A 13719-nucleotide genomic window follows, 5' to 3' on the forward strand; every position below is an offset into this window, starting at 1 on the left:
CTCTTCGTGATCGAATGCCCCTCCCGCAGGATGTCGGAAAAGGCCCCAAGATGGGATCTCACGGGAACAGAAGGTTACGGGGGCGGAAAAGTATTTTCGTGGACGCTTCTGCTGATAATGGAATATTTGAGGATTTATAGAACTCAGAGGATGGTCGATGGACTCCCGAGGGGCCCACAAGTCAGAGGGTGCCCCCTAGGGCGCGCCCTGGAGGCTTGTGGAGTCCTCGGGACACTTCTGACTTGGCCTCCAAGCTCCGTGGATGTCTTCTGGTCCAAGAAAAATCATCGCGAAAATTTTATTCCGTTTGGACTCCGTTTGATAATACTTTTCTGTAAAAACTCAAAAACAAGGAAAAAACCCAGAAACTGGCACTAGGCTCTAGGTTAATAAGTTAGTCCCAAAAATAATATAAAATAGCATAATAATGGAGAGAGGCGTTTTGGAGGCCGAGCTCCATGGAGGCCTTTATTTTTTTAAATTCAAATTCAAACTTTTATGGTTCAAAAAATTCTGCAAAAAAATATGCGTGTATGTAAGGATGTAACCCACGTGTGTAAAAATTCATGATGAAATACCTTGAGTTGCGACCTATACAAAAAAGACAAATTCATGGTCTGGGAGGATGAATAGTATCATGTGTTAAATAGCCCCATATTTGTCTTTTTTGAACAGCCCTCATTTCAATGTATTTTGAACTTAAAATTTACACACATGTGTGTTATGCCTTCATGTATATCTATATTTTTTCAGAATTTTTTGAAACGTAAAAATATGAATTTTGATGAAATTTCAAATTTGAATTTGGAGGCCTCACAGGAGCCCGAGCTCCAAAAGGGATTTCTGATAATAATGCATACAAAACATCCAAAACAGATAATATAATAGCATGGAACAATAAAAAATTATAGATACATTGGAGACGTATCACTTTTCTATTGGCACAATTTGGGATCCAAGCATCCTCCCAAATATCAATATTCTGACCATTCCCAACTCTTCAAATATAGCCATGGTTTAGCAGATTCACGCCCAACATAATGCTCTGCCAGGTGAACGACGATCCATTTTTCATCTTTGCATTCCGTAAATCACCATCAGGAAAGCATTCCACTCTCAAAATAGTGGCACATAAGGAGTCTGGATTCTCGAGAAGATGACAACCCTGTTTTGCCAACATTAATGGGTTGAAACAATGAATATCATGAAAACCCATATCTCCTTGATCTTTTTTGGGACACACATTTTCCACCAAGCCATCAAATGCATCCTCCTCCGGTTATCCTCATCTCCCCACCAAAAATGGGCCATCGCTCAATAATTTCTTTGCGAATCTTTTTAGGAATTCTAAAGACCAACATTGCATATATGGGCATGGCTTCAGCAACAGGCTTGAGAATAATTTCCTTCCTTCCACTGGATAATAACTTTTTCTTCTAGCCGCTGATTTTTGTAATGATGCGTTCAATTAGATATTGGAAACAATCAGATTTATCCAACCCCAAGTTGGTTGGCAAACCTAAGTATTTGCCACTAGGGGCCTCAATCAAGATATCCAGAGTGGTGCACAATTGTTCCCTCACCTCGGCACTATTATTGGGGCTAAAAAAGATACTCGCCTTCTCTACACTCACCATTTGCCCCGAGGTGGCGCAATACAAGTCCAAAATTGCCTTCAATGTTTCAGCATTGTGTATATTAGCCCTCATGAGGATCAATGATTCATTAGCGAAGAGAATATTGGTGATCGAGAGAGCATCTCTACAAACTTTCACTCCCAAAATATTTTCATTCTCCTCTTCATGCGTTAGTAGAGCAGTCAGACCCTCCGTACATAATAGGAAGTTATGAACAAATAAGTAGATAAAGGGTCCCTCGGGTGTAAACCTCTCGTAAACTTGAAACTCTCGCTTTCTTCCGCATTAAACCGGACCTGGTGTTCAATACTAGATAAAGATTGCATAATTAAATTTACCCAATTCTCCTGGAAGTCCAGCTTTAGCATAATCCCCTTCAAAAAAGGTCACTCAACCCTATCGTAAGCTTTGCGCATATCCAATTTGATTGCGCGCAACCCCTCTTTTCCTTCTCTCTTATTTTTTATTTTATGGAAATACTCATAAGCCACTAAGACATTGTCCAAAATCAATCTACCAGGGATGAAAGCACTCTGGGATGGGGTAATAATTTAAGGAAGGAAAACCTTCAAATGATTGTCCACCATCTTTGTGATAACCTTATACACCACGTTACATAAGTTGATCGGCCTAAACTGAGTATCTTTTTCCGGTGAATTAATCTTGACGATCATCACAATTGCAGTGTCATTCCATCAAGGTGGATAGTACAAGTATTCACCTCTTTCAAAACCTCCTCAACCAAATCATGCCCTAACATGGGCCAAAATCTTTTATAAAAGATAGCATGCAGACCATCCGGTCTGGGAGCTTTTAAATCACCCATCGCAAAAAAGCGCCTTGCGAACATCTTCAGCAGTGTAAGGAGCGAGGAGGGTATTATTCATCTCCCTTGCTGCCAAACCCCCAAATCATCAAGAAGTTTTTTGATGTTATTCCTCTTCTTCCTGGTTGTAGCTGCATTATGAAAAAAGGGAGGTATTGCGATCCCCATGCATCAGCCAATTAGCACGACCACTCTGAATCCAGAAGATTTCTTCCTGATCCAATAGGTTCTCGATGAGGACAAGAATCTCCTTTTGTCTTGTGCGAGATTCGGAGTTCATAGGGCCACGACAAGTTTTTTCAGTTTGTTGATTCTATGTTTTGGTCCCTTGAGTGTATCACGATTCCAAGAATGTAAGTCCGCTTGTACCGCTCTTGTGCGCGCCGCAAGAGACGGCCCAATATCCGCCATCATGGCCCTTTCTCGTGCCGACTTCACAATTTCATTATCAGTTTCTTCTTTGAGCCATCTAGCATGAAATTGTTTTACACGGTCCTTTGAACAACTGAACATATTACTATCAAATAATTCATATCTAAAATTAACGGACGGTGATCATAATGTACGTGTTCCTCATTTATAACCACCGCGTGAGGATTTTTTTTTTAAAAAAACACCCCATATATTAATTAAGCCAAAGAAAAGTTCTTACAATCATTCGTTACAGCATACACCACGCAGGGCGGAACAGAATTAAAAAGAATCCCATCGGACCTAGTACTAAAGCTAAACTTAGCAATCTCATGTGCCACCCCATTTGCAGTCCGACTTATCTTTGGAATATTAAATTTTTGGATCATCCTAGATATACTCAGAGCATCATCCATCAAATCAGCTAGAGGGGACCTGTCAAGCTTCTCATTTGCAAGAAACGAATGTACGAAAGCATAGTCAGTCTCTAAAATAATAGATTGGTGAAGGGGGATACCTATATAAAGTCCTGCGAGGCAGGCGCGGAGCTAAGCTTCATTCACACTGGTACACTGATCAATAAAGTCCCACGAAGAAACAATAATATCTCCAGATGAATTACGAGCTATGACCCCCACACTGGCTGCATTAGTACTCTCCACAAAATTGGCGTCAACATTGATCTTGATATGATCATTAGGGGGACGAGTCCACACCACATGATCTTTTAACAGTTGGTAATCCGCTACAACTCCGCTCACCTTCTCCTTACCTTTGTTGCTAGCCTCCAATTGAGCGGTGTCATGACTAGACATGAAAGTGGACCAAAAATTGTCCACAAAATGTGCGAAGGCATTAACGGATTCTTTCCTCTTCCAAAAAATTAAATCATTTCTCAAATTCCATGCTCACCAGAAAAGAAACATGATTTGCTCCCTCTGTCGCAAACCCAATTGCGCCAGCAAAATCAATAACCAATCCGGTCCCATGCACTTGAAGAACTCTTCATCCGGAAAATTCCACCGCTCTCTCACGGCCATTCGAAGAGCACGAGCTTTAGAACAACTCACCAGAGCATGAAAGATGTCTTCATCTTGAACCCCACAAATAGAACACATACATGAATCAGTCTGATGGTGCTTAACTCTATTCATCTGGACCGCCAAGCTATTGGTAGCAGCTCGCCACGCAAAAATCTTGATGTTCTGAGGTATATTAGCCTTCTATATTATCTCCCAAATCCCTCTTTCCCCCTCTGTTTCGCCACTATATTGGCCAACGGGATCCTGGCTATCCTTCAAATGAAGCACAAAATTGTACGCACTTTTAACAGAAAATATACCATTCTTCTCATGGTGCCACGCAACAAAATCCCCATCTCTAGAGGCATGAATACAAATCTTAAGAATTTCCTCCGCATCATGTGGATAGAATAGATACTTGATCAAATTTTCATCCCAGCACTTACGGCCGCTCATGAATAAATCAGATACCAATTTCAACCTGGTATTATGCCTTCTAGCTGAGATTTTTAGGCCATGCCTCCTAGGTATCCAATTATCCCTCCATATATTAATACTAGATCCATCACATACCCACCAAATGATCCCCTTCTTAAGAAGTTCCAGGCCATGTGTAATACCTTGCCAAGTCACAGAACTAGCATGCGGAAACACCGTATCAAGAATATGTCCCTGAGGGTAATACTTTGCCTTCATCAACTTTGCACATAGCGAATCCGGGTAAACCAACAACCGCCATGCCTGTTTGGCCGAAAGAGCTTGATTAAAAATCCTGAGATCACGGAAACCCATCCCACCCTTACCTTTTGGTCTTGTTAGTTTGTCCCACGCTGACCAATGAGTTTTTCTTCTTTCTTCTTCATCTCCCCATCAAAAGTTCCTTATAATCTGGGATAACTCCTCACAAAGGGAAGCCGGAAATTTGAAAAACCCCATAGCGTACACAGGTAGAGCCTGAATTACTGTTTTGATTAAATCTTCCTTGACTCCACAAGAAGTATATTTTTCAATCCAGTCAGAAAGCCTTTTCAAAAACTTATCTTTAGTATACTGAAACATACTGGCCTTCATTCTACCCTCTGGGACTGGTAATCCAAGATATTTATCCTCGAACCCCTCCACAGTAATTTTTAAGATAAACATAATAGTCACTTGTTTCTCCAAGCTGCATTTTTTCCAAACATTATGGAACACTTATCAGGGCTTAACATCTATCCAGTTCCCTTCTCATACACCGTCAGAATATTTTTAATTGCTAAAGCTTGATCAAAAAAACCCTTGAAAAATAGCAGACTATCATCTGCAAATAACAAGTGAGAAATACCAGGCGCTCGTCTAGTCAGTCTGAATTCATGGAGAACTCCCCTGGCACATGCGTCATTAAGCAACAAAGAAAGCGCCTCGGCCACAAATAAGAACAAATAGGGAGATAAAGGATCTCCCTGCCTGAGCCCCTGAGAAGGTGAGAACGACTGCAACAATTGACCATTAAAGCGCACCGCAAATTTCACCGAAGTAACACATGTCATAACCCATTTAATCCATTGTGGCACAAAACCCAACGCACCCATCATACTTTGCAAAAATTGCCAATCCACACGGTCATAGGCTTTGGCTAGGTCCAACTTATAAGCACAATATTCCCCTCTTAAATCCTTAAGCGTACGTAATGAATGCATACATTCAAAGGCTATAAGAGCATTATCAGAAATTAACCTTCCCGGAATAAACGCACTTTGGGTAGGGGAAATCATACCATCGAGGAGTGGTCGCAACCTGTTAACAAGACACTTGGAAATAATCTTGTAGATAACATTGCACAAACTGATCGGCCTGAATCTTTGATTGTTTGGGGATTCTTGATCTTCGGGATGAGAACAATAGTTGTATTATTAATACCATCAGGCATAATTCCAGAAATAAAAAATGGTTGCACGGCCTTGACAATATCATCTTTGATTAGACCCCAATTCCACTGAAAAAACCTCGCATGAAAGCCATCTGGCCCTGGCGCTTTTAACGGTCCCATTTGAAAAAGGGCATCACTTATTTCTTTTTCCGTAAAAGGTTTGCATAAATCATCATTCATGTCATCAGTCACACGGGGCTTGACTAATGAAATAATGTGGGATGGATCGACCGAAGCATCACAAGAATAAAGTTGTTTAAAAAACGAGTTTGTGATACCTTTCATTTCCTCCAGATTGCAAACAACTCGGTCTAGTCTTTCCATGATATCACCTCTTCTCCAAGTAAATGGATCACCGATAAAGCCTGTATCTTCCAACCCACACTTTGTAAGGCGGTCTCGGAAACCTTTCATCGTTGCGTTTGGTCTCACATTTCTACCCTCTTTTTCCGGAGCATATAACTTTTTGTTAAAGTCCCCTAAGACCACCCAAGGATGAGTGCCCTTATTATGCAAGTTACGTATATCCTTCCAAGACAAAGGGCATTCATTCCAAGTCGTATGACCATAAAAACCCGTGAATCTCCATTTTACAACATCATCATTCAAAAACACAACATCAACAAAACTAGACGATACATGGTTTAACACAATTTTATTCAACTTTTAATAATAAAGAACTAGGTCACCGGTATCAGTACCATTATTTATAATGAGAGGATTATGAATGAATGAAAGTGTATTGTCCATTATATAAAAAAAATTTGGATACTTGAGTCAGTCATGATTTTTTTTGCGCGGATTCGAGTACATAATACGTTCTACTCTACGTAGACTTCGTACCACGCACGCCACTACCGTAGTTTTCCCACTTTTGTTCTCACTACGATAATTAAGGGTTTCCCTATGGACGCGGCCTCACCAAGGGTCCTCCACTATTCCCCTATCAATTTCAAAGGTGAGGTAGAGAGGCTTTTACTGTCATCTAATTACCTCAACATCCTAACCTTTACAACGGCAATAATATGCTTTGTGGCCTTGCGGCGAAAATGTTGAGTGGGGACCCTTCTCAACATTCACAAAGGGTATTAAACCACAGGGAATCTCACATCATTATTAATATTTCAGCTCCTATACACACCAAGGTTCATCCATATCCCCGAGAACTAAGGGGACTATTCACACATGGAGACGGCAAACATCATACGAATAGTAGTGATACACATGGATCAAATAATCGGCTAACACATGTATGTGATCCACAAGGGTTCGGTATTACAAAGAGATGGAGATGGATGGCGGTAAAGATGATTGATGCCGATGTCCCCTTGCACAAGGTGGTGATGGTGGCGATCTCCTCCTTGCCAATTCAGCCTCCGGATGCCTTCCAGAGGCTAGGATTATTTGTTCTAGATGAGTTTATCAAGTCTCCGGGCATCTGATTCATGATGCAAACACACGGGGTTGAAGTAGTTGACCAAGCGGTGGCGACGGCACACGGTACGAGCGCTGGACCTTGCGTTGTCGAGCCCTCTATTGCCTCTTTTGCCATTGCGGTCGATGACAAACTCGAGGGTTCCGAAGAAGAGAGTTCAGACAGGGGCGGGTATCATGTTTGTGTAGAGCCGACCTATCTCGTCCGCAACGAAGGTGTGGGAGATAAAGATGAAACTCTGGCCGGATGTGAAGACGTGGGCTGAAAGCTGAGATCCTATCTGCGTTTGATCTCCGGTTAGCGCAACGAGTGCCTGGCACACCAAATGATGGTACTGAAAAACGACAGTAGTCCCGGTAGGGTGGTGCGTAGGATAGGAAGTACCATAAGGGATCACAAACAGGGGGTTCACCTAGGTTCATGCCCTCGTGATGGTGGTACCCTACTTCTGTTTTGGTTTTTGATTGATGGGGGGAAAACTAACACCCTACTCCGGCTTTTGTTTTTGGTTGAAGGAGGAAAATGCCTCGTGTGAGGGGCTTATAATATGTGTAGAGAATTGCTATCAAAACTATGACTATGATGTCAGATGGATCGAGCTACCCCTGCTCTAGCCTTATAAAGGGGGACGAGAGCTGGGGTTACAAGTTTGTTAATCAACCTAAGGTCCAGATCCGACGAGGTGTTCTTGACTTCCATGCAAGATGAGAACCTTCCAAAAGGGGGGCTTACTGTGGAACGAGAGGCCCTGGCCATACCTTGGACAGTTGGGCCACGAGATCAGCGGTTTTCCAGACAATGGGCCACCCCTGGATACACTGTCATTAGTAATCTTATGATGATTTTTTTTCTGAAAAGGAGGATTAACCCCCAGCCTCTACATTGGTTGATGCACACAACCATGTATTGTTGATTATTCAATGATGTTAGCCAAAGCCAAACATTGTCGGACAAGTCGGCTTACACAAAATAAAAGAAAAACTCAAGGCCATCCAAAAAGGAAATGACCTCACCCCAAATCTCCACAAACCTAAGACTTGTGACCCTCCCGTAGGATCTTCGTCCCCAAAGACGAGCTTCGAGCCAACACCTTCAACAAGAATACAACGCACACCCGACGACATTGCACCGGAGAGGTCCAACATCTTATGATGATGCTAATGTTAAACGAAAACTGCCTAATCTCCAAACAGAATCTAGCATTGGAGGTCAAGACAAGGAGCATATAAAGAGACCGCTCTACAGAAACTTTATTACCAGACAAGAGACTAGATTCAAAGTGACCGTTCCCAGTAATCTTCATCAAGGAATTAACACAAGGGAAGGAAAAGTTATTTATCCACGTCAGCAAGACACTGTCAAAAGTGACCGTTGACATTTTGTATATATGTTTTCCCACCGAATACAAAGTCACCTCAGTTCACATGACCGATTTCAAGCTTACCATGAATCCAATCATCAATCATCATGAACGAGCTCTAGTAAATGTAAAGAAAAAACAGCGGCAGCGCAGATGGCCATATGAGCATATCAACGTGGAAAACGACGGCTCATTTCAGATCACAAATGCTTTTCTCTAAGATGCACGTGATCGCCACGTACGGCTGCACAGTCCTATCCAGAGAGCAGTGTACCCATCGATACAGGTCAGATCTTTGTCCCCTTCCCCATCACATTGCCCGCGGCGATCCATCCCCCTTTGTCCCGGTCCTCATGCGGTACGCCGCTGATCAGAGCCCCCAAATTGCTCTTCTCAAGACGTCAGAGCCCTCCAAATTGATAGTGGTACACAGAATGCAACCTGCAAGAGAAGCAATTCGACTATAAAAGTGAAGCAATCCGGCTATAGGAGGACGGCCATGAGCATACACTCAGTTATATATACGTCTTCAGGGAGTTAATTAATTGCTAGTGCACAAAAGCAGCAAATAATCGGCATGACCGTCGCACGACATTTGTCATTGGCAAAATGTATAATTTCGAGATGCGGAGGACTGCCATCCCATTAATTCCCGTCCAATGACGGTTTTCGACGAAACCGTGTGCTTCTGAGGTGGACAATGACATTGCACCGGCCACCTAGATGGATGGGGGTAACACACAAGATTTCATTATCCACAAGTAATGAAATTAGGTCCACGGCAAAGAGTAAGAGACAAGATTTATTATGATGCGGTTTAACAGGGCAATAGCATGTTACCATGTGCATAAGAATAATGTTTCCCATCGGCCGGTGGCATGCAGCCGTGCGACAACCAAAGATAACTATGCAAGTATATGTAGATGTAGGGGACTGCTGAGTCATAAAGCTGAAGAGCACATGCTCCGTCCTTCCATGGTTGGGGCTTACTCGGAACAAAAAGGTTCCTTGCAAGCAACTTTTTGATCCATATAACCATAAGAAGAAGGCGTTGCTCTACCACTCCATTTCATTCCCCACAAGCGAGAGAGAGAGAGAGTGATAGAGGGGGAGCTGAAGGCATGGAGGGCAAGCACACCGAGCAGGTATGTTCTGGTACCCAGCCCCTCCAGTTCCTCAAGATTTGAACCAGGATTTAGGATTTGTAGATAGAGGCTAGAACAGACAGAGTGCGAAAAACCCAGGTTATTCAGCCATATATGAACTTCCAAAACCTGCTAATTTCAAGGATCTGCGAGGAATTAGCTAGAACTAGTTGATTTCTGCTGTATCTGGGTCGATTGTGCAATCAGATATTCAGATACATGTACTAGACACTAGGAATTAAGCCACCCAGTACTATTTCAAAGAAGAAAAATTGAAATTTCAGTTTATCCTCACCTGAATTCGTACCTTGTTCATCTGCTCCAAAGGCAAACGTGAAGGCGAAGCTCAGCACGATGCACTTGAAGGTGATCTGCTGCAAGCTCTACATTTCTGAAAGCCAAAACGCGGCGGTTGTCGACGCCATCAGCCGCATAGGCCAGAAAGACCCTGAGGTGGGTTTGCTCAGCAAGTTTGAGGATGAGTACTACAACCGTGTCCGCTACACGCTTGTCTCCTACATCACCAGCGAAAGCTCCACCGGTGAAGCTGTATTCAGCCCAATCAGGAAGGTACTGCTGGCGATGATCGAGGCTGCATTTTCAGCCATAAATCTCGAAGTGCACTGTGGGACTCATCCAAGGATCGGCGTCGTCGATGACATGTCGTTCCACCCCCTGAGTCAAGCAGCCACCATGGAGGATGCTGCACAGCTGGCTAAGCTGGTGGCCTCTGACATTGGAAATGGTTTGCAAGGTGTGCTCTTCGACAAGATTTTGTTCTATCACTAACAAATGAGATGATACACTACATAAATAATCTGGTTCTCTTCCCTCCCTGTTCTGTATGCAGTTCCGGTGTTCCTCTACGCAGCAGCACACCCCACCAGCAAGAGTGTCAGTGCGGTCCGGCGTGAGCTCGGCTACTACCGGCCAAATCACAACGGCATCCAATGGACAGGACAAGTGCTCCCTGATACTCTACCAGTGAAGCCAGATGTGGGCCCAGCTCATGTTTCTAGTAAAAGAGGCGCCACCATGGTCGGAGCTAAACCTTTCGTCGAGAGCTACAATGTGCCGATATTCTGCAAGGATGTCCCGACCGTGAGAAGGATCACCCGAAGGGTGACCGGACGGAGCGGAGGGTTCCCGACGGTGCAGGCGCTCGCTCTCTTCCATGGCGACAACTGCACGGAGATTGCGTGCTTGCTGGATCCAGACCATGTTGGTGCCGATCAGGTTCAGTGGCTGGTGGAGCAGATTGCAGAAGAGCAAGGGCTTGAGGTCGACAAGGGTTATTTCACCGACCTGTCCAAGGACATGATGCTGGAAAGGTACTTCGAGATGGTTTCTGCAGCTGATTGACATGTGCATAATTTTCTTATTGTGATCAGGCATGTCTGCACTTCCATGTATGCTGCTGTTTAAACTGTGGCACTAACTGGACCCCAGACCGACCAATTCCAATATTTTGTATATACTTAATAAAATCGGCACTGGAGATGGTCTATGGAAACTTCACCACAGTAATTGGCGCATAACAGGTCTGATCACTGAATGAGAATGTTGTTTTCAGTAATTAAAATCTGGCAACTTGGCAAGGCAGCATTGCTTAATGCCAACTGACAAAATACTTTTTGGGGGATGGAGGGGGTGGGGGCACACATTTTTTCATAGAAATTTGGAACAGAAAAGATTAGAGGGTAAAAGATTAATATATAAATATATGTGAAAATATGAATATTTTAATTTATGCTGTCTCACTTTGTACCATGCACTACAATATATACTATTTAGAATACCGCTATAGAAGGGGGCACTTCAAAGTTCAAATAGCCGTCAAGTATCTTTGTGTAAGTCAGCTTGCAGGAGATTTACAGATCCTTTTGCAGATCCCATAAGATTGAAGGAAGATAAGGAAAACATTAAAAAGATGATCAGAGAAAATTATGGACTATGAAGGTAGGCAACTGAATGAGTTGGGTACCATCTATGGTAGGAAATACGGGAGGAGGAAAGAACCGTCACACTTTAGATAGACCTTTTGCAGCAGCATGTACCTGTCAAATCGGTAACTGAGCATTCTCACATGATCATCTAAATTCACATAAGGAGCAATTGTGGCAGTTCCACTAGCAACATCAACAGAAATGGCAGCACTAGATTCAACAAATACCCCACTAGAAATCTAAGCATTAAAAAGAAGGGCGTGTCAAAAACTCCAAAGTTCTGAAGATAGACCACGTAAGTAGATAGATTCAATATCTTTATCGGAAAAAAGTAGATTCAATATACTGAGAAAGGAATAATACAAATATATGGGAGATTAATTGTGATAGTTGCTAATCAATGTTCAATGCTGGAATAACAGGCCATAAAAAAACACTTGGACTATAAGCCAGCAAGCAGTACTCTTGCATTGGTCAATGTTCATGTATATTCTTCCTAAGATATAAATTTTAGGTTAAATTCAAGACAATGTTAGCACGGATTTCAGCCGTCAGAATAATGCAGTATGCTTGCAACTAACAAGCAGGATGACAAACAATCTAGCATCAAACCCATACTCCAAAATAGCTGCCTGAGTTTGCAGATTGTGATTTGGGAGGAAGCCCATCAGATCTCGAACCCAACAGGGCATTTGGATCCAAGCATCACACCAACTGGCCAGAGCTTGGATACAAGAAGAGGCCGACGTAACAAATCTTGGTCCAAACGTGAAATTTAGAGCAGGGGGAGAAAACAGCGCTTGGATTTACCAGCAGATCGGAACCGCGCGCGGCATGGGGAGGCGCTTTTCTTCCCCTGTTCGGCATCGCCGGTAAACCCTAGGACACGGCGGTCGCCAAATCAGTGAAGAATGAACAGCGAGACAGTGTATGGCATCAGATTGAAACCAAGCTGGAAGAGGTCCCGGTGTTTTTTTATGGGAATTACCAGGTGAGCCAAAAGCGGTTCCACCGCTGGTGGAGGTGGAGGCGGAGTGCGTGCCGCTGGAGGTCAGCGGCATGCCCAATGGCCGACGGCGTCCGTGCGCCGGAACGGCGGTGAGGAGCACCGGAAGGCATACAGAGTGGACACCGCGAACAGGAAGGCCCCAAAACGCGCGGTGGGCCGGCGGCCGGCCCACATACCGTTTCTGCACCTCCGGGAACGTGGTGGAGCTGGTTTTCTGGTTCCGTTTCGTTTATTCCAGAAAAAAAAGTTTCTTTTATTCCAGAAAAATGTTATAGTTCATGTAAAAATATTTTAAAAAGTTGGAATCAAAAAAATATTTTTTTTAGTTTGCAAATTTTGAGATATCGATATATTCATAAAAATATTAAATGTTGGTGGTATTTTGAATGTTCATGAATTTTAAAAGCAAAAGAAGAAGAAAATATAAGAAAAAACATAAAGTAGAAACCCCCCAAAACCAGAGAAGAACGCCCAAGAAAACATAAAAAAATTGGGCGAATCCTATTTGACGCTGCCCGTTAATGTGTATTTTGCAAACGGGCGCCTGCAGCGCCCCGCGCTGGGCCGACCCATCTTCGCTTTCTTGTAAACGTGTAAAAGGCGCACACGCGGGGGATCAAACCAGCGACGTCCACACCAAACTATATTGCGGTAACCACCACGCCACCTTCACTGATATGTCAACTTACATCTCTTTCCTAATTTTCGTATTTCCTCTTTCCTTCTTCTTTTTTCTTGTTTTCCCTTTTCCTTTTTTCGTTTTATGTTTCTGTTTATTCTTTTTTCTTCCTGGTATGATGTTTCAAATTCCTGAACTTTTTTCTTCAAATGATGAAATTACTTTTCAAATTCGAAGAATTTTATAAATTTTGATGAACATTTTTTTAAATTCAATGAACTTTTTCCGAATTTTATGAACTTTTTTCAAATTCGATGAACTTTTTCTTGAAAATTGAATAACCTTTTTTAAAAAATTCGATGAACATTTTTCAAAATTGCTGAAGTTTTTATCAGAATTG

General features: G+C 42.8%; 1 protein-coding gene and 1 long non-coding RNA gene across 2 annotated transcripts; one reads left to right on the forward strand and one right to left on the reverse strand.

Annotated features, from left to right (window-relative positions):
• Positions 1–8580: 8580 nt before the first annotated feature.
• Positions 8581–12920, reverse strand: LOC123182451 (uncharacterized). Its single transcript, XR_006492150.1, has 3 exons — positions 12680–12920; positions 12502–12570; positions 8581–9041 (listed from the first exon to the last, which is right to left on the reverse strand). It is a non-coding gene; the product is annotated as an uncharacterized lncRNA (long non-coding RNA).
• On the forward strand, positions 9478–11280 carry LOC123182450 (uncharacterized). Its single transcript, XM_044595011.1, has 3 exons — positions 9478–9745; positions 10073–10499; positions 10596–11280. Exons 1-3 carry the CDS (start codon positions 9722–9724, stop codon positions 11105–11107), a joined length of 963 nt encoding a protein of 320 aa, XP_044450946.1. The 5' UTR covers positions 9478–9721; the 3' UTR covers positions 11108–11280.
• Positions 12921–13719: the final 799 nt, after the last annotated feature.

This window comes from Triticum aestivum, chromosome 1D (assembly GCF_018294505.1).
Source record: "Triticum aestivum cultivar Chinese Spring chromosome 1D, IWGSC CS RefSeq v2.1, whole genome shotgun sequence".
Lineage (NCBI taxonomy): Eukaryota > Viridiplantae > Streptophyta > Magnoliopsida > Poales > Poaceae > Triticum > Triticum aestivum.